The following is a 26859-nucleotide window of genomic DNA, read 5'->3' as shown; positions in this document are numbered from 1 at the left end:
TAATACCCACCTCTCAGGCTTGCTGGTCAGTTGATGGGAGAGCATATGTAGGTGACAGCAGAGTGTGCCTGGCAGAGAACAGACGCCCACTGCATGGGACCACCTTCCTTCCAACACCATATGCCACCTCCCCTGCCGCACCCCCCCCCGATGGTCACTCTTTACTGAGCACCAGGGGACTTCACCACATGCCACCCTGGATGTGGAGGACAGAGATGCTGAGATGATGCTGGTGATGCAAATAGCTTTGCCCTTCAGTCTGGGCTCCAGAGTTCTCAGGAGAAGGCACCCAGACAGCCCAGGAAGGACTGCTTTCATCCACCCCTGCCACTGGGGTCTGCGGGGGGGAGTCAGGGAGTCCGAGGCGGCTTTGCCTGGAGTGAACTCTGGATGAGCAGCCCTGCGTGTTATGGCGCCCTCCCTGACCTCCCCTCGCGGCCGATCTCCTCCTCTGAACTGAGGGAGGGGTACCCAATGGCCGTAGGTGTCTTTCGAAGGCTGGGCATTGCCTCTGTCAACAGGCAGAGCCTTGCCATGCAGAGTCCTCAGCTTCTCCGGGTCATCCCAGGCCCCTCCCCCTCCCCCCTGCACCAAGGGTCAGGCGGTCCTGGAGTGAAGGAGGAAAGGCAGGCGGAGGGGAAAGGACGGGCGTCTGGAGGAGAGGCAGAGCCTCCACTAGGAGCATTGGCTCTGACCAGCCAGCCTCTCTCTGCCCTGCAGCCCGATGGACACAAGGCCTTCCCACGACTGTCAGCTCTGTCCCCTGAGGCGATCGGTGCAAGCCACCCCCTTGGCCTCAGGAATCATCTGAGAAGAGGAAATGGGGCCCCCAGACCTGCACAGGGACATCCTGGTGGGACTCTGCAGCCTCGCCCACTGAGATCCCCCCTCAGCGAGGGCCTGGGGCCCCGAGCTGCCACCACGACATCTGACACAGAGACGGAGACGGAGACAGGCAGACGGAGACGAATAGGAGGGACTCTCCAGGCCTGGGAGCAGTGGGGGGGTGGGGGTGGGGACAGAGGGCTCCGAGGGCCACAGGGCCCAGCCTCCGTCCTCCCATAGCCTGGCTGGGCCCGAGCCCCAGGGGAAGGGGGAGGGGAGATGGAGGCTGCCCAATGGGGGCTGTGAGCCTCGAGAGGAGGGGACCCGTGGCATCTGAGTGATGGCTGAAGGAGGGCACGTGGCCAAGGGAGGGGCAGGAGCCTTGGCATCTCCCGGAGGCCAAGGCTCCTGCCCCTGCCGCCATCCCCGGATGTGCAGAGAGAGCCGAGACTGAGCTTCCTCGGCGCCGACCCATTCCCAACCAGCTCCTCTCCGTGGTCACAGAGTCGAGACTCCACCATTTCTGATTTGCTCACTGCTTTGGCCCTGGAAGATGCTGTCTTCTGGAAGGCTCTGTGAGCATGTGAGGAGCACTCGGCACATCCCTGATCAGCGGTTGGAGCAAAGCCTCCGGGCCTGCAGGGCGGTGCCTGTGCACCCACATGTCCGCGCCCCCAGCACGTGGAGGGTCTGCTGTCCCTCTGCTCAGGTTATGTGCTCCGGACCCTCCAGGCCTCTGTCCTGGTGAACAGGGGCCCGGGAAGCGGCCTAGGAGGCTTGGCACAGCTTCAGGTGCAGGCACTGCTCAGAAGGGGGTGTTCCGGCCAGGGGCCCAGGCCTGTCCCAGACCTGGCACAATAAAGACCTGGCCTTTACCCAGACTACTCTGCCGGGAACTTAACCAGATGGGGTTCCAGGTCTCACACACGAGGTGGTGGCTCCCCCAGGGCTGGGAGGCGCTCTCAGCGCTGGGCTCCTCATACTGAGGACAGGACAGCGTGGTCCCCTGGACACACCCTGGGAACGGGGGCAGCGGTTATGACCCACTCCGGAGGCCACCTGATTGGCCACCTGATGTTGCCACTCTGTCCAGAGAAGGGGGAGGGCACGCTCACAGAGAGGAACACGGTGGAGTGGTGCCCACGAGGCAGGGTCCTGGTTACATCTCTAGCTTTCACGGCCACTTCTGTCTTTTGAGACCCACTTTCTTTACCTTCAAGGGGCACTTGGACAAGTGAGTTTGATGTTCAGAGTCAAAGACTGTCATTCAAATCATTAGCCACTTATTCCCATCCTCCTCCTCCACAGAGTCCCACCTGGCTGCCCGAGGCCAGAGGAAGTGGGATTGCAGGGGACGCATGGGGATGGAGCCCGTGTCCAGGGCTGGGGCATGCTAGGTCCAGCTACCCTGGATGTGGCCGGGCTTCAGGGCTGCATGCACCATGGGGCAGGGAACAGGGCTCCAGGCCCCTCTGCCCTCTCCACACACCCTTTGGAACACTGTTCATAAGACACCAAGCGAGAAGAAGGTGAGGACAAGGAAGGAGGGGGAACCTCTATTCAAATCAAAACCTTAAGGAGAAAGTTTGAGGGCCGCTGAGGATTGATGGCGAGAGGAGGGACGGGCGCTGGGGCTGGTCACTGGGGTTAGGGGACCAGAGACGGGCCCCCCACCACAGATGAGGCCATGGCCAGGGGCTGTGATAAACTGCCCCCTGACTGGTACAGAGAGAACCAAAGGGCTGCGAGAGGAAGGGGAAGTGGCGAGGGCTGCGTGGGCCCTCAAAGCTGCTGCTCGACCTCCCTCACCGGGGCAGCGTTGCCAACAGTAGGAAGGTCAACAACTGGCAAAGGGGAATCAGCTCTCGAGTTTCCTGCACTGAAAAACCACAGGACTTCAGTGGGGCCGGCGGGAAGGAGAAAGCAGGGTCCTCGTGCTGCTCAAACCCCTGACCTAAGAATCTGCGAAGCACAAGAGACTGAGGCCACCGGGCGGTTGGGGGGGATTGTCAAGAGCCTCAGGCCTTTCTCCTTTCACCTCTGTCTGCTCAGCCACTGGGAAGCAAAGAGCGAGCTGCAGGAGGAGCGGACGAGAGCTGGGCTCTCGGACTCAACCCCGCTTGTCCACACCAGGCTCCTGGGCCCCACAGCAGCCAGGCTACCGCCATCTCCCCTCGCAGCTGCCGGGTGCCTACCCTCAACAGTCAGTTCTTCTTCCTTTCACAGGCGATTGCCAGTGCCTGAGCTGGCTCCGCTACAGAGTGGGTGGCTGGAGGCTGGGGTGACAGGGTTGCCAGTCTGGGTTGGGGAGGGCCGGCCCTATACTGAGAGCTGCAGAGAGGCCGGGCAGAGCAGGGACTTGGTCTGAGTGGCGAGGCGGGTGGAGGCAGGGGTGAACTCTGGCATGACAAGTGACTATGCGAGTGTGTTCAGTGGCTGGGAGTGGGATGGATTTCCAAATGCAAGAGTGGCAGTGACAAGTGTGGATGCTGGCGTTCACTAGGTCAGTGGATAAAGGGCTAAGGAGACACGCAAAGGAAGGGGTGGTGAGATCACAGTGAACCGGGAGCGGTGCAGGCGCTGCCAGGCAGTGGGGGAGTGTGCAGGGGAGGGGCCGTGTGAATCCGAGGGCACAGGCTGGGGCGGCTGGGGGTGCCACTGCCCCGTCTGGAGTGGGCTGCTCTGCCTCTGGGGAACCCAGGAAGTGGGGGCGCCCAGGCCCCAGGCAGAGAGGTCTGGACCCCTGAGCTCTGCGCTGGGGCTCCCCTCTGGGAGCCCCCTGCCGCGGGCGGGGCAGCGCCCCAGCTGACTGTCTCTTACCTTTGGTTTTAAAAGCAAAGTGACAATGCTCGCACACATAGGGCCGGACGTCAGTGTGGGTGCGGATGTGCTTCTTCAGCATGCTGGGCTTCTTGCAGCGAATTCCACACTCCTCACAAACATACTTCCCTCGGCCGCGGCCTCGCACATACACATACTCTTCGTTTGATTTGTACCTATGAGCAACAGGCGTCATGGTAAAGGAAAACAAAGGAGGGGAAGAGGCAGGTCCCCACCTCAGAAGATGCGGAGCCTCCTAGCGGCATCTGGCCCATCGCAGACGCTGGGAGAGGAGGACGCGGAACGGGGGGATCCACGGTGGGTGATGCAGGGCAAGTCCCCCTGGGGGATCCAGCATGGACCCCTGCACCTGCCCTGCTCCTCAGACTGGGGGGCTGCCCCCTCTGGCCCCCGCAGCGGCAGCAGACCCTGGTGCTTCCTGTGGGGGGTGCAGTGAAACCGCAGCTTCGCGGGGCGCGGGGCGGGGGGGGGGTCTCAGTTCCAGAGCCAGCTGGGCACCAGCTTCTGCCCACAAAGAACAGCCCCTCTGTGCCACCAAAGGAACAACGAGAGTAATGAAAAGGTAACGGCCAAGGCTCTAGCAGCTACTGTTTACTTCAAGGTCAGTCTGTGCCGGGTACTTTACCGGAATTGTACCACGATTGCGAGGAGGAACTCTTACGAGCCCGAGGCTCCCACAGCTGGAAAGAGACAGATCTGGGGTCTGAACCCACCTGCCCCCAAGCCCGTCTGCCTCCTGCAAGGGGCACAAGTGCTAACGAGTGCCAGGAAGCCACACAGATGCTTGTGTGAGGGGAGGGGTGAGGGGTGGCCATCACTTCCCTGTCCTCAGGATTTGGAAGCCAAGCGCCCTGCACGCTCCCCCACGACCTCATCTCCAAGAGGAGAGCCGGCAGCTCTCAGGACCCAGGTTCCAACCTCCAGGGACCAGGTGGCATCGCGGTGGGAAGTGCTAGAGGGTTTCAGGAGTCTCCTGAGGTGGCTNTGCAGTGAAACCGCAGCTTCGCGGGGCGCGGGGCGGGGGGGGGGTCTCAGTTCCAGAGCCAGCTGGGCACCAGCTTCTGCCCACAAAGAACAGCCCCTCTGTGCCACCAAAGGAACAACGAGAGTAATGAAAAGGTAACGGCCAAGGCTCTAGCAGCTACTGTTTACTTCAAGGTCAGTCTGTGCCGGGTACTTTACCGGAATTGTACCACGATCGCGAGGAGGAACTCTTACGAGCCCGAGGCTCCCACAGCTGGAAAGAGACAGATCTGGGGTCTGAACCCACCTGCCCCCAAGCCCGTCTGCCTCCTGCAAGGGGCACAAGTGCTAACAAGTGCCAGGAAGCCACACAGATGCTTGTGTGAGGGGAGGGGTGAGGGGTGGCCATCACTTCCCTGTCCTCAGGATTTGGAAGCCAAGCGCCCTGCATGCTCCCCCACGACCTCATCTCCAAGAGGAGAGCTGGCAGCTCTCAGGACCCAGGTTCCAACCTCCAGGGACCAGGTGGCATCGCGGTGGGAAGTGCTAGAGGGTTTCAGAAGTCTCCTGAGGTGGCTGGCCCACCGACAATGACACCATTGGACCTGAACCAGATGCTCTGATGTCCACTGAGAAGGAAACCCACGAGGCTCACTCAGCACCACCCTCACTGAAACGCCTTCTTGTTAATGCTACAGGTGTGTGAGTCCCCTGAGCAGAAAAGCCCAAGGAGGGGATCTGGCCCAATTCCAGAAGAGCTTTCTGATGCGTGAGGCCTGGAGGCACACGGCACTGCTGCCTGGAGGGAGGGGCAGCCTCTGGGCCTGCTGAGCATGCCTCCTACGTCCAGCCAGAGGCCCGCCTGGGTCCCCACTCACCCTTGACACACGCCCCCACCCAGGCGGTTGGAAGCTCAAGCTCTGGGGACAGGTACAGAGGGGCAGGCAGGTGGCTGGGGGACTATGAGGGAGTGACGGCAGCTGGGACCCAGTCTTGCTCTGTGGGGGCCGTCAGCTTACCCTGAGAAGACATCACAGGGGCCCTGGGAGTGGGGAGCTGGCAGGCAGTGACACGGCGGTCACCGTCACATACATACTCCCATACTCACACACACCACCTCCTACTCTCACACTCAGGCTCTTACTCACTGACAAATCACACACACAGACATGAACTCATACACACTCACACCCCACATACTGTCATACTCACAAATACACACACACACACACACGCATTCACACATACACTGCTGCCCACAAGTACAGGTGGATCCTGTTTTTGTCACCTCAGCTTCAGCCAACCGATGCCTCTCACATTGTCTAACCCCCTTCTTCCCCTCTCAAGCCCTGTCTGACGGTTCAGGTGCCCAGTCCTCAGGTTGGGGGCCAGCTTTCCCCCTGACCCAGGGCAAAGCACCACCTCGTGCTTGAGGGGAGGAGCTGAAGGCCACGGGGATGGGAGAAATCACTCTTTTTGCTCTTATGAAGAGCTCCCCGGGGGTCCACATGGGACATCTACCTCCTGGGGACAGCACTCCACCCTCTGCAGCAGGCTTCCCAGGCCCAAGCCCACTCCCTGCACCTGGATTTTAACTCCTGCGTCCTTCTGTGCCCAGTCTGGGGTGGGGTGCCTTTTCCCAGCTGCAGAAGAAAGAAGTGACAATGGCTCGGCCTCTTCTTTGCATGGGAGGCTCTGCCCCTACCTGGGCACCTCCACTCAGTCCTGCTCGGCGGGTCCATGACATCCCGTCCCCTTCAACAACCTCCAGCGCGATGGCGACCTGCAGCGTTCCCCTTCCCTTCACTCCCCTGCCGTAGTGGGCTCCATGAGGCCCCTCTCACACTGGCCCCCAGCCCCCTGACTTCTGCCATATTTAGGCTTCGCTGTGTATGCCAGCCAACCCAGAAGCAGGCGCTAGAGCCCACCTAGAGTACAGTGCTCTGGGACCCCTCAGCGCTTCCCCATAGCGAGTTTACGCCATCCAGTCCTCCCAATGGAGACACACGCACCCAGAGAAGGGGCTCCGAGCCTCAGGGTGGTGGCCTGACGTGGTGCCGGAGACCTACACACCATGAAAAGTGTGCACAACCTGTTGGGGGAGCTTGAGGGAGGAGCCTGGGCTGCGAGGGACATGGGGGACAGTGAGAAGTGGTGGCAGCAAGGGAGGACCCCAGGCGGGGACCCTAGAAGCAAAGGCAGGGGGATCCGAAGTCCTCGAAGGTTTGACAGGCGAGAGAGGTGAAGTTGGACAGGCAGGGTCACCGTCAGCCTCGAGCACCATGCAGGGAAGTTTAGACTTGATCCAAGTTGTCTTGAACATCAAGTCTCAAAGAGCAGTGATGTCTCTGGGCCCATGGGGTCTGGAGGGGGAGGGACTCGGAGTGTGAGCCCCGGGCGTGTGTTCTTGGACGTGGACGTGAAAGGTGCCTGGGCATATAGCCCACGGGCCTGGGGGCCACTCCACAGGGCAGGGGTGATGACGAGGGAGAAACAGAGACCCTGAGCACCTTGGGGAGCTGACACAATACCACCTGCAGGCTCGGAGGGAAGCGCGGCAAGACCCTCGTCCTTAACTGCTCAGTGCGCGGAGTCAGCGAGAAAGACTTGAAGAAATGTCCAGCACACAGCAGGACATCTGTGGGACACAGGATAGGGCATTTGGAGGTCCATAAGGAGGAAGGTGACCACCTGAGGGAACACATGTGAACAGGAAGAGGACAGTGTGAGGGGTGGGCGAGCACCCGAAGGTAAGAGTGAGTAGAAAAATGGCACCAAAGTCCACCCCAAGCGGGGATCTCTGGGTAGGGAGCCAGGAGAAAATGTGACTCGGAGGAGGCATCAGCCAGTAGTCAATGCCATGGAAACCCAAGGGAATGGCCATTGAGGGGCCCCATGACCCAGAAAGCGCCACCCTGCTTGGATGGCCCACAGCCCCTGACTCCTCCGTTCCCTGAAGGCCAGTACCAGGGTCTGTATCACTTTGTGCTTCCCTAGGGGCACTGGCCAGCGTGGGCTGGACCCTCTTCCGGCCTAAGGCCAACTTCCATCAGTTCAGGATCAGCTCCTCCTGCCTGTGCAGAGGGCCTGCCTTTTAAGCCCCTCACCTACTTCCCTGGTAGTTTGGGGGCCTCTCTCTTTGGCACATTCCACCATCATGGACACAAACTCAGTTTTCTCCCACAACCAGCCAACCAACCAACCAACCCCAAAGCCTCTTTGGACTCCAGCCCACTCTCTGCTCCCCTTCTCAGCCCAGGTCTGGAGACGGCTGTCCCTGCCTCCTCACCACCCTACTCCTGAGCCCATTGCAGCCCAGCGCCCCTGGCTGACCTGTCTTTGCCAAGGTCACAGGCTGCTAAATCCAAAGGACAGCTGTCTTAGCCAGCCCCTCTCCACTGCCTTCTGGGGACACCTGCGTGGGGTGGTGACCCTAATTCTCTCCTGACTAAGTCTCCTTTGCAAGCTCCTTCCCTGTCCCCCCTTCCCCATGCTGACACTCCCCAGGCCCCAGCCTGCACCCTCTCCTCTCACTCCTTCCCCTACGGGGGCTCCCCCTGCACAAGGTCTGACTTTCCACCTGGACCTCGACGGCTCCAGTCTTCTCTCCAGCTCTGATCTCTCTGCTGTTCATCCGCCTGCCCCTCTAGCATCTCCGCTGGTGGTCTTCAGGCCCCTCACCCTCCACATGCTCAGAACCACATTTTCATGTCCCCCACCTGTACCACCTATGATACTTCTGGGTCCCCGCCTTGGCAAGTGGGGACCCTTGTCAAGGGTCCATGGTTGGCCAGGCCAACATCTTTGGTGTCTCCACTTCCTCCACTCTTTGTACCTGTCTCCGTCATCACCACACCTGCCAACGTGCACTCCATCCAGGAGGCCCGTCTCCCTGCCCCCGATAGCCAAAGCCACCACCCCTGTCCCACACCGGTGCATCCTTTCTGCACCGAACAGCCAGGGGGCCTTGCCAAAATGCACCGGCCCTGCCAATCTTCCCAGACCCCTCCTACTGTCTCAGAATAAAGCTCTGCACCTCTACCCCCCGCAGGGGCACAGAAGGCCCAGGGCACCACCTGGCCCAGCAACCCCTCCAGCTTATCTCTCACCAGTTCTCACGATCCCCCATCCCCTGCTGCACCCCCCACCCACCACGCCGCACTCACCCAGAGGCATTTCCCACTGGTCTTCCACCTGCCCCAGCACTGCCCCCCACCCTCCTCCATCTGACCAGCTCTTCTGCTCCTTCGGGGCTCTGCCAAAGGCCCTACCTCTGAGCTCTCTCCCACACCTCTAGGCCTGTGGGCAGCACGCACCTGTCAGGCTGTGTGTACTGTAATGGCCTCTTCACAAGTGTGTCCCCATCGTCCCCACGAGGAGGGACCCCACATATTGCACTCACTAGTGTGTCCCCAGGGCCTGGTTCAGGGATGACACCCAGCAAGTGCTTAGTACCGTTGGCTGCACAGAAGAAAGCCAAACCAGGACCTTCTTCCCCAGATCTTCTGTGGTCAGTTTCTCAGCCTTGGCATTCACAGTCCCTAGTGCTTGATGCTGTGGGCTTCCCAGGGACACAGCACAAAGCCGGTGCCTCCTAACCAGGGTGGACTGGCAGACACTCCCCACTGTCTGGTGGAAATGGCTCTGCTCACTGGGCAGTGGTCAGCATGGGGCCTGGGCTGGAGTTCTCGCTTCTTCATGAGCTCACTGGTGACCTTGGGCAAGTCACTTCTCCTCCCTGGAAATAGTCAATCTGCATTCCTTTTAAACACACCGAGTGCCTCCCATACCTGACGTCATTCAGTGCTCCCATCAGCCCATTACTGTTGTCCCCATTTTCCACAAAAGGGAACCAAGCCCCAGGGTTGAAGCAATGTGGCCAGGATCACCCAGTTGGCCACTTTTGCACTTAGCACCTTGTCACTGCATAGACTTGCTTTTCGCTGCATAGAAGTACTTTTCGATGACGCAGACTGAGGTTTCCTTAATACTTTCCTTCTCCAGAATCCCCAAAGTGAGGCCTGCAGTGCCACAGGCCAGCAGGAGTGGCGTCGCTCTCCACCCAGCCCTTCCTGAAAGGCCACCAGCTCTGGGTGGGACCCGCAGGTGTTGACAGCCGCAGAGAAATGCCCTGCAAAGAGCCAGGCAAGAAACCAGAAAGCCATGGTGGGGCCCCTAGGGTGCGGTCCTGCCTCCCTGGTCTCCCTTTCCCCGAGGGGAGGAAGTGACTGACCCTCTGTCTGTTCCAGGGCTGTAGGACAACGCAGTGCTGGGAGGCCTGGGCACCACCGATTCCATCACCGGCTCTCAAGACAGCGGCTCTGATCACCTTCATTTACATGAAGAAAACTCAAGTCACAGAGAGGTTCAGCAACCTGTCTAAGGTCACACCGCCAGTAAGGCGACACAGCCAGAATTTGAGCCCAGGTTACCTGTTACAAACACAAAGCTCAGATGCCCAGCTGCCTGCTTAAAAAACACTATTGAAGTCCAATAAAATGGAAGGAGTGGGAGACTCAGCCTAGAGCTGAACTTCTTTCTCAGAGTAACTTTCCCAAGGTCATGCGCCGATAGGGGCGTGTCTGACCTCCAAGCCCGCGACTTTTCTCTCTGCCGAGCTACATTTCTCTCTTAAACGAGGGGAGGAACTCTATGGCTTCCACGGTACCTTCCTAATCTGAGACTCTGTGAGGCTATTCTGCACGTATATTATTCACTTATCCACATATAATTAATATCTTATTACAAAACTTTCCCCTCTCCTCCAAATTTGGATATTGTCAAGGCTTACCAAATTTCTGGTTTTATCATGGTCTTTTTGCCAAGCATGCCCGTCCCCTGGGCATGCGCCTCAGGTGTGATCACGCAAAGTCAGAGGCAGGTGTGGTGAAAACTGCACACGTCGGTGCTCTGAAGCCCGCCTTTGCAGGCAGCCAGGGTCCCGTGAAGCGAGGCTCAGGGTGGGTTCCCAGCGGTCGCTGCGCCCTGGGAGGACCGGCCACAGCGAGCCTGCCAGCTTGTCTGTAGGGACCGCTGCTTTCTTGGTGAAGCTTGAAAAGGAAGGGGTGTCTATGGGGAGAGAAGCAAGGGTGAGCTGGCACAGCCGACTGAGCTGCACACTTGCTAAAAGCATTCAGTTGTCAAGAGGTAGGGGGAACATGTCTCTCTTGGTGAAAAATGAACCAGGGAGGCTGAGCTGTGGGTCTCAGGGGACATTCACACTGGGGTCTGAGCACATCCCAGATTCTCCTTCTATCAGGATTCTGCAGAATCACACCAAGTCCCAACATCTGGGGTGGGGGCATCGAACGTGCAGCCCAGGGACAGGCCTGTTGTGCCAGGATGTCCATGGCACACAGGCAGTGCCAGCCTGGGCACTGAGCCCGCCTGTGGCGTGTCTATGTTAAGCAGTTTTCCGTGAATTGATGCAACAACCCTTGCTAAGGCCTAGTCTGAGCCTGGGGCTGGGCCAGAGTTAGGACTCTGAAGCTAAACACGCTCCTGACCAAGTATGAGTAACAGGTACTTTGGAGACCACAAATCAGAGGGAGAAATGGTAGTGGAGACAAGGCACCCAGCGCTCTGGATGGTCAGGGGAGGTGATGCCTTTCAAACAGGTCTTGGCGGGTGAGTTGGGAGGAAAGGGGACACAGATGCAACAGGTTAAGGACCGTCTTTTATGCCTCCCCCCGCACCCCCACTACGGCACACCCTGGTCCACTTGGCATACTTGCATTCGTACCATTTGGGCCATTTCCTCGGTCTTCCTGTTGTGATTTTTTATTCCAGGAGAACAGCACTGCTCGGGGGCCTGAGACCTAGCACAGCTCTAAAATTAGGAGGTGCCTTTTATTCTAAAGAAATTGGTACGGCAAGTGCAGATGCTGTGGAGTGAATGACCAAAGGCAGACAGACGCCCAAGAACTGCCAAGCAGGCAGCAGGCCGGGGTGCACGCAGCCAGCTTGGGCCAGAAGAGCGCAGCCAGGGCCCTGCTTCTGACCGGACGGGGAGATCGGGAGGGGACGTTGCCAAAGTGGAGTGGACTCCTTGCATGTGTACATTGCACGGAGTGGCTCTGGCCTTCAGGGGGCCCAGCCAGTTCTCGAACTGTAACTCTCAGATGGCTCTCAGGGCGCAGAGAGGCGGGAGGCTGAGCAGCGGGGACCTGGGCCCCTCCACAGCCCCACCCTCTTATTGAGCCATTTTTTTTTTCAGAGTAGGCACTGATGTAAACTGAACTTTGTAAAAGAGAGTTCTGTGAATTTGAAAACAACTTCAATATTACTGTTAAAGAACATTCATGCTTGGAAACTCCTTAAAACGTCTGACTTCCAGAGTGGGCGGGGCTTCGTGCATCCTTTGACTTGGTCATTTTTAGGCAAATCCTGGAACTGGGGTCTCAGTTTCCCAGGTCGCTCCTGCCACCTGGAGACAGCTGTCGACTATGAGGCTGCAGGCGTCCATCCGTGTTCCCACCGTAGTCTGTGCTCTGGTCAGCACGATGCCTCTTCCACATGACCTCTCCAAGCTCTTGAGCAGTGTGGTCAGAGGGGTAGTTCCACTCATGTTCAAGATTCCTTTCCTCTAGACCCAACATTTCCACGTCCTCAAACAATTCCAATCAGCATGGATTCCTGATTCCTCCCCAGACAGTCTCGGATACCACAGCAGCCAGAGGCCCTCAGGTGGGGCTGGAGCCAGCCCAGCCTGAAGCAGGACTGTGGCCTCCCCTCTCTAGTCCGCTTCCAGCTTCACTTCCTTGTTCCCCAGGTAGGAAGCAGTCCCAGAATGGGGAAGTGACTGGATCCTGCAGATTGGAAACGTGTCTTCTTCTCTACTAAAAACCACTCAAAAGAGCGTCAGCTGGGGTCAGAGGTGTAATCTTTGATCATGGAAAAAGAAACAGTTATCATTTGTTGGGTGCTTATTCTGTGCAGGCACTTTATACTGTGGAAGCCCTGGCTCAATTCTCTGTGACAAGCAGCAGGGATTGAGGTTGGAAGGTCAAGTTGAGCCTGACTTAGAAGAGCCTTGGATGCCAGCACAAAAGCCCAGCCTGTGTCTTGCCAGCGGTGGGGGATGGGGGGGCAAGGTGTTCAGGGAGGGCTGTGCTCCAGAGGCACCCTCTGGGCTGCGTGCGGCAGCAGCAGGAGGAAGTGCTGCCTGAGGCCAGAAATAGCTGATGAAATACGCGTATGCACTAGGCACCTGATCAGTGCTGGTGGGCCAGTGGCTGTGAGTTGCTTAGTTTTCAGTTCGGTACCAGAGGCACAGCAGATCTCAATAGACAGTGGCTGCTGTCATTACAGATGGGGGATGAAGGGTGGGCAGTAGGGTGGGGGGACTGCCAGACGGGACAGGACTCAGTCCAGGGGGGATGGTGGCTGCATCTCCAACAGTGGCCACCAGAGCTTAAGTGGCCAGAGGTCCCTTCTGAGTGTGCAGGATAAAGGCTTCTGGGGGGAAGGCAGGGGGCTGAAGCACCCCTAAATGGAGGGCATGAGTGGAACTACCTCCTCTGATCCCTCTCTGTGCTAGGAGAAGGCTCCCCTCAGGGCCTGAGAATAGTAAATCCAGTGCACATGAAAGTAAGCAGTGCTCCCCTCATGGAGCCGGGAGCTGAGGGAGGCGGGCTCCAGAGGCAGCAGAGCAGAAGCAGCCCTCAGGGGGGCACAGCTGCACTCTGAGAACAGACGCAGTGGCAGGTTTCCAGTAAGGACACCCCAGGCATCCGCGTGTCCATGTTCATTCTCTGAAGCCTGGAGGCCATGCAGGGTCAACAAGGTGGCTGGAGCCCAGAGAGGGCAAGGGCCTTGCCCAAGGCCACACAGGCACTGAGGGCAGAGCCAAGGTCAGGACCTGAGGCTCCTGTCTCCCAGAGCAGGGCTGGGGCAGCTGTGACTGGGTGTGACCCCTGTACAGAGGACCACTCGCTCCCCACGCACATCCCTGCACCGGGCCCAGTGCCCAGTCGAGAAGTGAGCAACAGAGAAGTGTCTCCAGAAAGCCTGTGGGCGACACTCCAGCAGCTGGCCCTGCCTGGACGAAGTGTAACAACCGCTATTTACAGCGTGTCTGGTGCGTCTAGTGCCATTCAGAGAAACCATGGCAAGAAGGCAACCCCGTGGCTGGAATGTAGTCCAGATGAGACGCGGAGTCAGCCCGCACCAGCTGCAGGAGAACGGAGCCTGCCCGCGTTTCCTGTGCTGGCGGTGGCTGGGACTGGTGGCAGACGCTGAAGGTCCTCCAGCCTCCCGGCTTCACAGCAGCGTGTGAGGCAGAGACAGCCGTCCCTGCTCCAGAGGTGCAGAAACTAAATTCAGAGAGGCGCAGGGACTTGCCCCCAGCCACACAGCTGGTAAGTGGCACCACATCACCCCAAGATTGTTCTGATCTGGCCCACTTGGACATTTTCAAACTCACATATTTTAAACCACATGTGGATTTTATTAAATGGGTTTCCTCTGCCTGTGGATCTAAGGCTGGACATTATCCGAACCAAACAGAGAGTGACAAANTCCTCCAGCCTCCCGGCTTCACAGCAGCGTGTGAGGCAGAGACAGCCGTCCCTGCTCCAGAGGTGCAGAAACTAAATTCAGAGAGGCGCAGGGACTTGCCCCCAGCCACACAGCTGGTAAGTGGCACCACATCACCCCAAGATTGTTCTGATCTGGCCCACTTGGACATTTTCAAACTCACATATTTTAAACCACATGTGGATTTTATTAAATGGGTTTAAGGCTGGACATTATCCGAACCAAACAGAGAGTGACGAATGTCAGGGTGAGGTGAGACAACAGGTCCTGGGGGCTTGGAAGGAGACCTGGTGTCTGTCAGGGAGTGACAGGTGGGGGGAGGTTGGGGGGTTCTATGGAAGGGGGGTATTTGACCTGGGCTATGGAGGACAGGTCGATGGTGGGAACTTAGGGATGGAGAGGAGAGGGCTCTCCAGGCAGAGGGAATGGCATGAGCAAAGGCACAGAGGCAGAGAGGCGTGGGACGTAGAGGGAATAGTTTGGGGCAGAGAGAGGTGCTGGAGGAGGAGGCTGTGGCCTAATTAACCATGGGGAGCTTTGGAGGGCGCTGGGGAGCCAGCTGTCTGAGCTGGGCTCTAGGGTCAACTCTGCGGCGCAGTTACAGGAAGACCAGGCTTCAGGGGTTTAAAAATAGCCCCAAATGCACGGAGTGTTTGCAACGGACAGCGGTTTTCTTTTGTGCATTTCCACTTTCCTCGAAAAAAATGAGATGCGTGATATGGCCTCTTTCCATGTGACAGAAAAGAGACAGTGGTCCTTCCCCATCCCCCATTGACACCTGGGACCCCATCACAGGCTCCTTCCTGGCCCACCCACCTTCCTCATCCTGCCCAGCCACTTCCACTCAGTGACGCCCACTGCCTTCTACACAACAGCCTCGCCAGCACCCTGTTGCCCCAGGAGGAGGATTTGCCCTGGCCAGGTCACTCCTCCGGAACAACCTCCCCCCGCCTCCATGCCTCTGTGAACTGCCCATCATCCCAGGACCCGGCTTGAGCACTGTCCTCATACGTGCCCCACCCTCTTGGCCAGTGGCCGCACATGCAAGGCTGCCCATGCGGTGCCAGGAGTGGGGTGCAGGACTCAGACGAGCGAGTGTTTCCTGGGGTTCACAGGAGCCAGGTGCTGTGCCGAGCACAGTGCCCACGCCAACTCCTCAGTCCTCAGAGCAGGCCTTCACCGTGTCCCTCTCCCCACTTTACAGAAGAAAAGGGGAGGCTAGGAGGGGTTTGTGACCTGCCCAAGGTCACCCACCAGCAGGTGGTGCGGCAAGAACTCAGACCCTGGTTGGCTGGTCCCAGAGGCCGTGCTCCTGACCTCCACCCAGTCCTGCCTTTATCCTACCTGCCAGCTTCCTCTCCAGTACCCAAGCCAGTTCCAAGCCACCTGCCAGGAGTGACTGTCCCTCGAATTACTTAAAGGACTTCGGTGATGCTCCTGGGAGTGCTGCTTCTGTCCCGCCCCAGGGACCTGCAGCTCTGAGCTCAGAGCCAGGCCTGCCTAAGCACGTGTCTGTGGCTCCCACCCCACTGTGGCCACCGCCGAAGGGGCTCACAGTCACAAAATTGCAGGTTGGCCATGTTTCTCTAACACATTAAAATAGAACATGACAATGAAATGTGTCTAGTGCCACCTAAAACCACCCCGACAATTTGCATCACAACCTGTGGGAGGCTGTTGCCCAGGTAGTTGCCAACACAAAGAACTCATGAAGCAAGCCGAGGCTGGGAGGAGCCAAGTGCCCAGAGAGGGAGAGACACGCAGGGATTCCTGGAAGGACGAACCAACATTTGAGGCACGGTATGTGCATGCACACGACGACTTTTCAAGAGGAGAGAGCCGATGTCCCATGGGCCCCCCGTTAACAGTGTTGAGAACATGCCCAGTCCCGTGGGAGCTCGCCGGAACCCCAACTGTCTCTCACCCTGGGCCTCCTGGGGAGCCCTGGTGCTTGATCCCGTCCAAATACCTCAGCCTTGTCGTCAGACTAGAAAGAGAAGGGAGGAGCTGAGTCCTCTGCCAGAGCCCCTCTGACCCCCTGGGAGTCTGGAGGCGCCCAGCTCGCTGCTCTCAGTGCGCTGTCTCCAGCTGGGAGGGCCCCTCCTGGCATGCTGGGCAGGGGGCCCCAGGAAGAGAGGGAAGGGCACCTCCACTTTGGTGAGGCTTGAACAAGCGTGATGTCCTATTCCTCTGGGCCCCAGAAAAAGTTCCAATGTGTTTACAACAGCTTCTCCCACACCGTGGGTATGGGCTGATCCTTAGGTGGGTGGGGCAGCCAAAAGGCATGTTAGCCCCCACAAGGGGGAAGAAGGGAGCCTGGACCAGGGTGGCAACACCCATGGGTCTCTGCTCTGCTCTGTCCAGCCAGCACTAGACCCTGAAAACACCCTGCGGGAGTCCAAGCAGGGAACGTCCTCCTGCTGGTAGAGACCACAGGTGGCCCTAGTTCATGCCGCTGCCACCTCCTTCCAGTCCCCCTGGGAGCTCCTGGCTCACTGTTCAATCTATGGCCGGCTCCCCAGGAGCAACTTGGTTCCTTTGGTCCAGACCCATTCAAGCCACCACCTCCCACTCTGCCCCATGGGGGCCCCTTCCTCCCACTGCTGACCATGGAGGAGGACGCAAGGCCCTCCTCATAGGAAAGGTTTTGCTGCTCACTGGAGGGTGAAAAACCTGAGTCCACAGAGCCCCCCGGCAGCAGGTGACACGCCTCAGGAAAGTCACGGCTCTTCAGAGTCTGGTCCTGAGCTTGCAAGCTAAGCAGTCCCAGAAACTTCCCCAGAAACCTCCTGAGAAACACATTCGAGGCAGCCTGACCGCTAGATCTGCTGACGTCCTGCACGTCTGTGGGAACTGGCCTCCTCCTCTGTGCTCGGGGGCGAGGCCCTCCCGTCTGAATCAGCCTGCACTCTGCCTGGCCCCCAGTGGACAAACACTTTGCTCCCCAGCGCCTGAAGATCCTGTCCCAGGAGGAGCAGCACAGCCTGTGGACAAGGCCCCACAGCCCTCGCAGCCCCTGCCAGCTGCCTCCTCTCCTTGCACCTTCCCTGGGGAGGTGCCCTGCCTGCTCCTGGCTCCAGTCCCCGGAAGTCCTGCTCAGCCCCTGGCCGGCTGCCCTCTGGCCCCAGCCTGCCAGCCTCACTTGCCGGTGGGTCATAAGGCCTCGTGCACAGCCTGGCCGTCTTAGGCTCGTCTTGGCTCCTATGTTGGGCCCTGTCTGCTGCCACCTTGTTCCTGGGAGCCTGCCTGCCTGGCACGCCGGCCCCCTGCTGCCCTGCTCCAGCCCAGTCTGTCTTCTGCCGGCTGCTGTGTCCTGGGACACACCTCCCCCCACTCTCCCATCCTTTGGCCGGCAAGCCACCCTGGTGACAGATGACACCTGTCCACCGCGCAGATCCAAAATTCTGCTTGGAGTTCAGGCCCTACTCCTTCTATGGCCTGACATTTTTAGCTCCCTCTCTTGGCCTTGGCGAATCTCCTTGTCCAGAAACCACCCCTGACAGCATGTGTGCCTTTTAAACTCCTTCCTTGGTTCCTGGCTTCCCTGTCTCCTTTCTTCCAAGTCAAACCAGTTCTCTCTTCTTCAAGTTTTTCTTTTGCAACAATCACAACATACAAAAAAATGGAAAATATAGTAAAAAAATTACTTTTCCTGAACATTTAAGAGCAAGCTGCCAACACCATGCCCCATCACCCCTGAATTCTTTAGTGTGTGTTTCTCCCCACCAAGGCCATGACAGGCGGCCTGCCTGGTCAAACTCTAACTCCCCGTGCCAGGTCCATCACGAGTGGGCCCCTCTCCAACCCACTTGGCTAAGCACCCCTCCCCCCAACCAGTTCGCCCTAGGCGATCTGCTGAGCCAAAGGAATCCCCTGGGGTTACCACACTCACGCACACTTACCACGCAGCCCACCCTCCCTTCTGCCTGTTGGCACAGGTGGAGTAGGTGTCAAGAGGCTGGTTTCTTTGGGTAACAGCCTGTGTTAATGCTTCTGTGGACAACGGTTTCCTTATTGGCAAAGTGAGGAGTTTGGAGCGAGTGATTTCTAGGGACTCTCTCATAGTGACAATAGTCACACACATTTGTTGAGTAATTGTTATGCACCAAGCATTGTAAGTTCTTTACAGGTTGTTGTGCTTAGTTAATCCTCATGAAGACCCTTTGAGATGGAATTATTATTGTCTCCATCTTACAGGTGAGGAAACTGAGGCACAGAGCAGTTATGTAATGTACTTCAGCTCAGCCGGTCACTCTGATGGACCCAGGATTCCCGTGCAGGTGGTCCGGTTTTAGAGTCGACCCTCTGCCACCGAGTGCGCGTCAAAGGGGAGACCCGGGCATGCGCCCTTCACTTGCAGAGGCAACCATAGTCCATAACGATGACTCACGGCAGCGTGAGAGGCCAGCTCGCTATGGGCCAGGCGCTGTGCCAGGTACATCACATACAAACATGTTTCCTTTTATTCTCACCAACTTCGATAAACTGGTCCTATTATCATTCTCGTTCTCCGGATGAGAAGCCTCCGCCATAGAGAGGTTAGGTAATTTTCTAATCAGTAGCCGAGCCAGGATTTGAACCCAGGTCTGGCTCTATTGCCGGACTGAGACAGGTACTCCCCTAGAGGGCAGGTAGGGAGGGATGCCGCCTGTTCCCTCTGCCTGGCAATGAGGTGAGATGGAGTGTGCCAAGCTCTGGGCAAGTGTCTCAATGTGCCTGACTCTATTCAACATCCACCACAGTCCCGAGAGGCACCTACACCCCTCGGTCCACCTCCAAGGCAACCCGGAGCACCAAAGACTACGACTGAAGGTGCCGAGGCTGGCAAGTGCAGGTGGCAGGATGTGCTCGGCTGGGCCTTCACCCCGTGGACAGTAAGGAGCTGTTGATGTTTGGGGAGAACAGATCACAGCTGGGATGCCTCATCCAAGAGACTCCAGACCATGGGGAGAGAACAACTCTCTCTTTACTCTAAAATGCAGGGCCCGAGGTCCCTCTAGAGACTCTTTTCTCCTTCACCTCGCTCAGCCCCTCCCCTGTGCATTCAGACAACTCAGTACGCGATACCCAACTCTGGGCTCCAAAAGGAACTTCTTCCCCATTCTCCTGTGAGCTATCGCATCTCAGGCTCGGGCACATTGTCAAAGGCCTCCACCCAAGGAATGAGCTTGGATTAGGTTCTCCGACTCTTAGAAAAGGCCAGCTTCTCCTCAGGGAGAGACAAGGGCTTGCCACAGCCCACACAGCTGCCTTGCCCAGGCCTTTCCTGTGGACTGTTCCCGAGCGACGTCTCCCAACACTGAGTGCAGAGCTGAAATAGCTCATCAGCTGGCAGGGCTGGAAAGTTCCCGGCAACGTGTCACGTCAGAGACGGTGCACCTAGACCACATGGCAGACGAGAAACTGAGGTTCAGGAAAAGCCCCAGACCTCAGAAGTAGTAACGGCAGAGTCAGGCCTCAGATCCAGGCCTGGACTCCAAGGTCAAGTCCTTTCCCACATCCTCCAAACCAACGAGGACACAGACCCAGGCAGGAAAGCCACTTGCCCAAGTCTCCAGCTCCAGGCATCGCACCAGGGCACCTCCCCCGCTGGGGGAGGCCTCACTTCAGACGACGCCCCAAGGTGGGAAAGGTGAGTGTCCCTCGATCTGCTGTTAATAAGAGTCCAGCGGACTCATGCTCAGCCTCACTGCCGGGCCTTCGTCTGCTCAGCAGCCCAAGCGTCATTTCCTCTTTTGTTTTTGTTTTTACTGTCAATGGATCCCCCAGGTACAGAGTTGGAGCGTGCCCTTAATTCTCTCCCTCCTGAACTGTCCACACCCGGCCATCAAAGACACACCTTGGCTTACAGCCTCCAATAGCTCTCTGCCGCCTGGGCAGAAAGGCCACTCTGCCTGCAACGGAACAGGGTTGGAAGGGATTGCATCGTGGAGCACAGGACGAGGGGGCCATGCCTTCCAAACCTGACAGAAAATCATTTCCAACCCGGAATTCTGTGCTTCCTTCAACTGACAAGCAGAATAAAGACATGCCCATCATTGCCAGTCACGTGAAATGCCAAAAAACCTCTCACGGACACTTTTTCAAGAAGTCCATACTGATGGATGGTCTCAGTGAAAATGAGGACGTAAACCGAGGAAGAAGAAGACATGTGTTTCCAGAAAGAGGAGTCTCAACATAGGGGGCAAAAAGGATCTACAGGGTGGGGTGAAGAGAGAACCCCGGATGGCAGCTCTGTGTTAGGCAGACGGCAGAGGGCAGAGGGAGACCCCGTGCAGCCTGGGGCCGTCTGGACAACTCCGGGAGGTTCCAGTAACAAAACTAACTTCATGTAGTTTTCCATAAGTTAGTTTTTGGGAAGTCCTTTGAGCACTGAGGAGAATGGTGCTAGGCTAATATAGAGAGTCAACTTAACTATTTAACGTTTGATACTTTAAAAAAAAGAGTTTATTTATTTTTAGAGAGGGGAAGGGTAGGAGAAAGAGAGGGAGAGAAACATCAGTGTGGTTGCCTCTTGAGTGCCCCCTACTGGGGACCTAGCCCGCAACCCTGGCATGTGCCCTGACTAGGAATCCAACCTGCGACCCTTTGGTTTGCAGGCCAGTGCTCAATCCACTGAGCTACACCAGCCAGGGCTAACACTTGATGCTTTTATTTGGGAGATATTCTTTATAAAGAAATAGCTTTTCCAAGAAAACACACACAATTATTATCCACGGTGAAAATGGAAAAATTGTACGGGGAAGAAAAAGGCACCGCGGATGGTGATGTGACTGAACTCTGGATTCTATCTGGCAGCACTCTAAGGAGAGGGTGGGAAAAGAGGGAACAGGGGCGGATATGGAAGGTGGAAGGGCTCTCGTGTCACTCATTAACACCCAGCGTTGAAAAGCCGAGTCCTAGCAGCCCAGGCACGTTACTTTAGGGCCACGGAGGTAAACCCAGGGGGAGCACCCTCAAGGGATGAAGGTGACCGGTTTCTGAGGCTGGGGAGAGGCAGTGTAATTTTTATGAACATGAAAACAGAGAGAGAGAGGGGCGGGGTGGGGAGAGAGAGAGATTTCCATGAGGCTGTTTCTCCCATAGGAGAGACAGGGAGAAGCCAGCCAGCCTCCTCCGGGCTGCTGGCCTGACTCCCCAGGGCGGGAAGGAGCTGAGACTCAGGCCCAGGCTGTCTAGGCCCAGAGGTGGCCCTGCAGCCCGGCTGCAGCCCTGGCTCCCAGGGGCCAGTGTGTGCTGGGGTGGGGGCTTCACTTCCTGCACTCCCTCCTCTGAACATGAGCCTCCTGCTGCCGCAGACCCCCTGCAGGAACCAGGGGCAGCGCCTGCTGGGGAAATGGATCCTCCTTTAAATTTTAATAGGATGCATTTAGGTCTTCCCTGATAGTCCTCAGGGCTCCGGGGACTCTGGCCCTGGCGTACTCAGACACTCAGTCTGCCCCGCAATCAATACGTCTTTTTCTTTTCCATTTTGCTTTCCACATTGTCTTTTTTTTTTTTTCTGACTTGGGTTTCTTAGTGACACAATCACCTTTCTCTAATGTCTGGAGCAGGGAAGCCCTTTGAGAACTCAGGAGAAAGAGGCTAGGTCGGTGCAGAGTCAGCCTGATCAGACTGCTTAACATCTGATGTTTTTATCTGGGGGATAATTTCTACACAGGAACAGTGTTTCCAAGAACCTAAGTAGTTTCCTGGGAACAGAAATTCCCTGCGCTTGTTTTCAAAATAGTCGTTCACGAGTCTGTGTTGCTGCACAAAGCCAGCCCACCGGTGGCCAACGGCGAGAACCCTGCCCGCCCTGCCCCCACCAGCCACAGTCACACCTGGCACTTTTCCTCCCTCCTGCTCCTGTGGGAGAGCCGCCTGCTCACCCCTGCGAAGGCCCCACCCCTCGCCCCCTCCTCTGTGGCTCTGCTCTGCCCTCTCTCCCTCTGTCTGTCCTGGCAGCCGTATCACCTGCCCCTGCTATGAACTACTCCCAGCAGCCTGTGCGCACACCAGAGGATCTCTCGGTTTAGACACCCACCTGCTCGACCTCTCACTCCTTCCAGCTCCTCCTGCCCCTCCCCCACGTTCCCCCTTTTCCCTACTTGCCCCCACAGCTGGCCCCTTGGGTCAGAGGTTTACTCCCACTGTTGCCATGGCTCATTTCAACCTAAGCTGTCAGGATTCCATCTCTGTCCAAACAGCTCTGTCAAGGTCACCAGGGACCCCCATGTGGCCACCCCCATGGACACTGGCCTGTCCTTACTTTCCTGGGCCTTGCCTTTCCTTTCTTCTCCACCTCCCCATCCAGCCCACCCCACCGCCCGCAAACAGTATTCACGGATTGACAAATGCACCCCCGAAAGGGAGATCTCCAGCTGTGGCCTGTCCTCTGAATGCCGGGCTCATGTGTCCAGCCCTTGGCTACGTGGCTACTGTCTCGGCATTGACATGTCCGCCCCGTCCCCAAACCTCTCTGCCTCTCCTCTCCCAGCCCTCAGGGAACGGGGTCACCACTCATCAGCTGCTGCCTGAGCCGGAAACGGGGTGGTCATTCTCCACTCCACGCATCTCTTTCTCACCCTCCATGTTCAACCCATCAGAAGCCCTATGGTTCTGCCTACCAACTTCTCTGCCATCTCCCTGCTCCTAGCCACTGACCATCCCACCAGGACTCTGCCACATCCTGCCCCCTGCTGCCCCACTGCCCCCCCTTCCTGAAGTCCAAGTCATCTTTCCTAGGAGACATGGAACAACAGGATTTTGGGGGGAAGAGAGAGAACAAAAGCCACTGTGGACACGTGTGATGGGGGTTGAATAATTCACTCCCCAGCCCACCGGGACTACACACAGAGCAGTGTGGAGGCACTTCTGGGGAGAAGCCTGAGAATTACAGACAGATCAAGAGACTGGTTCTCTCTCAGTAAGAGGACAGGGCCCGGGCAGCTGGGACTCACCAGGAAGAAGAGCAGCCCCTATCCAGAACTGGATGCCCAGGACCCCCTCTCCAGCCCCCTAGGACACACAAATGACCTTGGCTCCCAACCGCTGACACTTGCCCCATCAGGGAAACCACCTGACTTCACCTTCCGCACACCAAGCCAGACTCCAGGAGGTTAGGTTGGTCCTGTCCAGCCTGGTTCAGCCCTGACTCTGGGTCCTGGCTCCTTCCCGAGACCCAGAACCTCGATCCTGCTCTCAGATTGTAAGAGCTGCTGAGTTCAGAGACCTGCCCCCTGCCCTGAGCCCTCAGTGAATCCTGATCATGTTGGACAGATTCCTCTATTTAATAAACATCCTTTAGCACTGCCTTTGTGTCAGGCACCACTCCCGGCAGTGGGGAAATAGCAATGAACAGAACATGATTCCTGCCCTCTCACTAGAGCTTACGTTCTGGTGCAAAACAGAGACAAACTAGTCATGTATGAAAAAAATCAAGCAGGGAAGGGGGACCGGACATTCCGAAGGAGGATACGAATGGGTGGATGGTCTGGAAAGACCTCACTGAAGGGTGTGAGGGAGCCATGGGGCTCCCTGGAAAGTGTTCCTAGCAGAGGGCACAGCAAGTGCAAAGGCCCTGAGGCAGGAACTTGTCTGACAAGGAGCCAGGAGACCACCGACTGGAGTGCAGGGGCTGAGGGGAGGGGAGGTGGGCCAAGGTCAGACAGGAGCTGATGCCAGCTTCTGCAGGCCACTCGGGGGCCGTGGAAGGTGCAGAGCAGGAGTGGCAGGGCCTGCTGACATGCAACACGGTCACTCTGGTTGCTGGATGAGAACACGGTGTGGTGGAAAAGGACAGACGCAGGAGGTTGTAGGAGGGCCCTGGGATCATTCAGACATGCAAGATGCCTTTGGCCTGACCCCACAGGTAGGAAAAAATGGGCACATTCTGGATAGGGGGTTTCACAGGTTGCGTGGATGAGAACAGTTTTGCTGATGGATGTGAGACAGAACAGTTTAGGGACTCAATATCTGGAAAAATAAAGTGGTCTGTGCAGAATTGGAATACAGATTTTGCTTCTCAGTCTCAAAAGATGTCCCCACCCCCCTCCTTTGGCTCCTTAAAGACTTACAAGGAGACACTGAGCGAGTGTGTGGTGGTGCACACGGCTTCTCTGCCCGTCACGCAAGTCACAACTTTCATTACCAGCCTCTCAGCACTACACAGTGCTTTGTTCCAGTTTGGATTTTAAGTGGCTTCCCGAGGGGTTTATTCTTTATACCGATCCAAACATCTCCAGCTTATTTCTATTTATTTCACTCATAATTTCATCAATTTCTTCCCTGATATATATTCGGAGGTAGTAAGTATCAGCAAACACAAATTCAGCATCTCCCTTGATCTGAAGTTCCCAGTGAGATGTGACTAGACAGAGTGGAAGCCCAGAAATTTGGGATAAGAAATATACCACACGGTAGGTTTCAAAGCCCAAAAAGAAACAGGTTTGGAAAAAGTTATTAGAAAAGAAATGGACTTCACATTTTAAAAGTTAAAACTTCCCTTCAAGCTGCTATTTCATCAACACACACTCACATTTGAAAATCTAGTTGCACCGTAAAACAACATGCGCCCAATATAGTGCATAAACTCTTAGACTTGAACCAAAATAAATTCAGCTACTTTTAAAGTACACAAGACAGAAAAACACACCTGTTAAAAAATAACTCCTTCAAGTGGAACGAGACAGAACTAAGTAAACTCTCAAAATAATTCCTTTCACACATGTAGCCAAGCCCTGTGAGGCATCCTCGTTCTCCCGCATCTGCCATGCTGGGCTTGCCGGATGCCCAGGTGCCTCACCGCACAGGTGTCTGGACACCTGGTGGGGGTGTCCAGTGGAGACCTGGCTCTGGGAGCCATCCATCTGTAGATGGTCCATAGGGCCCCCTTCAACAGAGAAGAGGCCCAGGGGCTAAGCCCCGAGGGCCCTGAAGTTTAGAGATCAGAAGATAGATGGACTCACCAAAGACTCGAGAAAGTACCACCAGCAAAGGAAGAAGAGGTCAAGGAAGGTGCAGCCCTGCAAACCACGGGGCTGGAGGGTAACAGGGAGGGGGCAGGGACCACCTGTGTCCAGTGCTGCCAGCAGGTCAGGAGCGAGTGGAACTGAGCACAGAGTCAGAGTTCTGCAGGGTGGAGGTCACCACTGGCCTGGATAAGAGCAGTTGCTGAGGTGATGTAGGCCCTCTGCCCAAGAAGTGTGCCAAAGCGGGGAGACTTGAGGTTTGGGTGTGCTGAACCAAGTGGGTCGCAGTGGGGCAGTGGCGTGTTGGGGTGTGTGGGGTGGGTGAGAAGGGAGTCACCCAGTGCCCTCTGGAAAGAGTTCAGGTGGTCCTCCCTCAGCTCAGACCAGTGCCCTGCAGTCGGCAGGTCTGGCACAGACTCTCCCCGCTAAAGGGTGCAGGTCTTAGGGGTGGTCCTGGGCAGCCCCCTGCCCATGAGCCATACCTCCCCACCCTCACTGGCCCAGGACGCATCTGGGCTTCTGTTCCCCTGCCTTGTATTCCAGTCCTGAGTCGAGGCCAGGCTGCAACTCTAAACCCAACCCGCTCCTGCCCCTGCCTGTGGCCACCTTTCTGAGTATGCCCCCCGTGGCTGGGCCTGGCCTACCTGTCTCTAACCCAGCACCTTGCACCCCCAGCTGGGCTTGGATGACCATTTTCGGAAGCCAGGTAGTTCCTATCGATTTTAGTCTCTTCCTCTTCCACACCAGCCCTTTGAGCTGAGTGCCCATCTTTCTTTGCAAGAAATGACAATATAGCATCACCCTCAATGAACAATATAACTTTGTACATGTGAAAACAACATTCTGTAACAAAGGAGCCCTTGTAGAATGACCAAGGCAAATGCACAGGTGCTGGGTGAGAGAGCCAGCACATTCCTGAACAGGCACACCCAGAGGCCGCCCGGAAAATGCAGGCTTTGTCCAGGTGTGGACGGGACGGGGAACGCAGACAGGGTGTGTGCGGGAAATCAGTTTGACAAATAGGAATTGATGCAAGGTGAGTACAGAGCATGGCCCTCGGATCCAAGTCAAGAGGCGAGGTGGGGGGAGACAGGATTGGATTTCAGCACCAGCGTTATCCCAAAAGCCACACAAAAAATTAGGGGGTGTGGAAGGACCTGGGAGGTTGGCCAGAGGAGAGGGTTGACTACGGCCCCTTGAAGGCGGAGTAGGATTTGGCAATGGATGGACCCCAGCAGGCACAGAAGGGATGCATCACAGGGGCAGGTCAGACTGTGGGGCCAGGAAGACCGGGCTGTTCCCACTGGGTCCTGGAGGTAAGGCAGCCACAGAAGACACTGGAGCAGAGGAGTGACAGGTAGAACTGTGACCAAAGATGCCCAATGGCACCACCATGGGGCCCTAGAGAGAGGGAGGCCAGAGCCCTAAAGAGAAACCACACCTGAGTCACGGACCACTTTGTGTGGACATCACTGTTTACGGAGCCATTGGAAGGGGCAGGATCGGGGAGAAGAAAGCGTCCGAGACAACACTAAGGTTTTGAGTACGAAGAGCTGGGTGCACTGTCTGAGCTCTAGATGTGGATGGAGATGCTGTTCGTGGCAAGTGGAGGACTTGGACGGCACACGCTGAGTTTGAGGTGCCCTGAGTCTCCCAGTCAAAGGCGCCTGGGAGGCATGAGAAGCAAGGCTCCATAGCCAGGAGTGAGGTCCTCGCTGGAGACCCAGATTTCATGTCCTTG

The 26859-nt window shown here is 57.0% G+C and overlaps 1 protein-coding gene across 4 annotated transcripts in view; it reads right to left on the bottom strand.

Annotated features, from left to right (window-relative positions):
* Positions 1-26859, bottom strand: part of HIVEP3 (HIVEP zinc finger 3) — a 410805-nt gene that overhangs the window by 9905 nt on the left and 374041 nt on the right. For all 4 annotated transcript variants that reach the window (XM_037032649.1, XM_037032652.1, XM_037032653.1 and 1 more), the window contains one exon: positions 3646-3821. In XM_037032649.1, coding sequence (XP_036888544.1) covers positions 3646-3821 — 176 coding nt within the window. The remainder of the gene's footprint in view (positions 1-3645; positions 3822-26859) is intronic.

This window comes from Sturnira hondurensis, unplaced genomic scaffold, assembly GCF_014824575.4.
Source record: "Sturnira hondurensis isolate 20B ecotype Veracruz unplaced genomic scaffold, ASM1482457v3 Scaffold0021490, whole genome shotgun sequence".
NCBI classification, from domain to species: Eukaryota; Metazoa; Chordata; class Mammalia; order Chiroptera; family Phyllostomidae; genus Sturnira; species Sturnira hondurensis.
The sequence above is the reverse complement of the archived record's forward strand: the minus strand, read 5'-3'. Positions and strand labels throughout refer to the sequence as shown.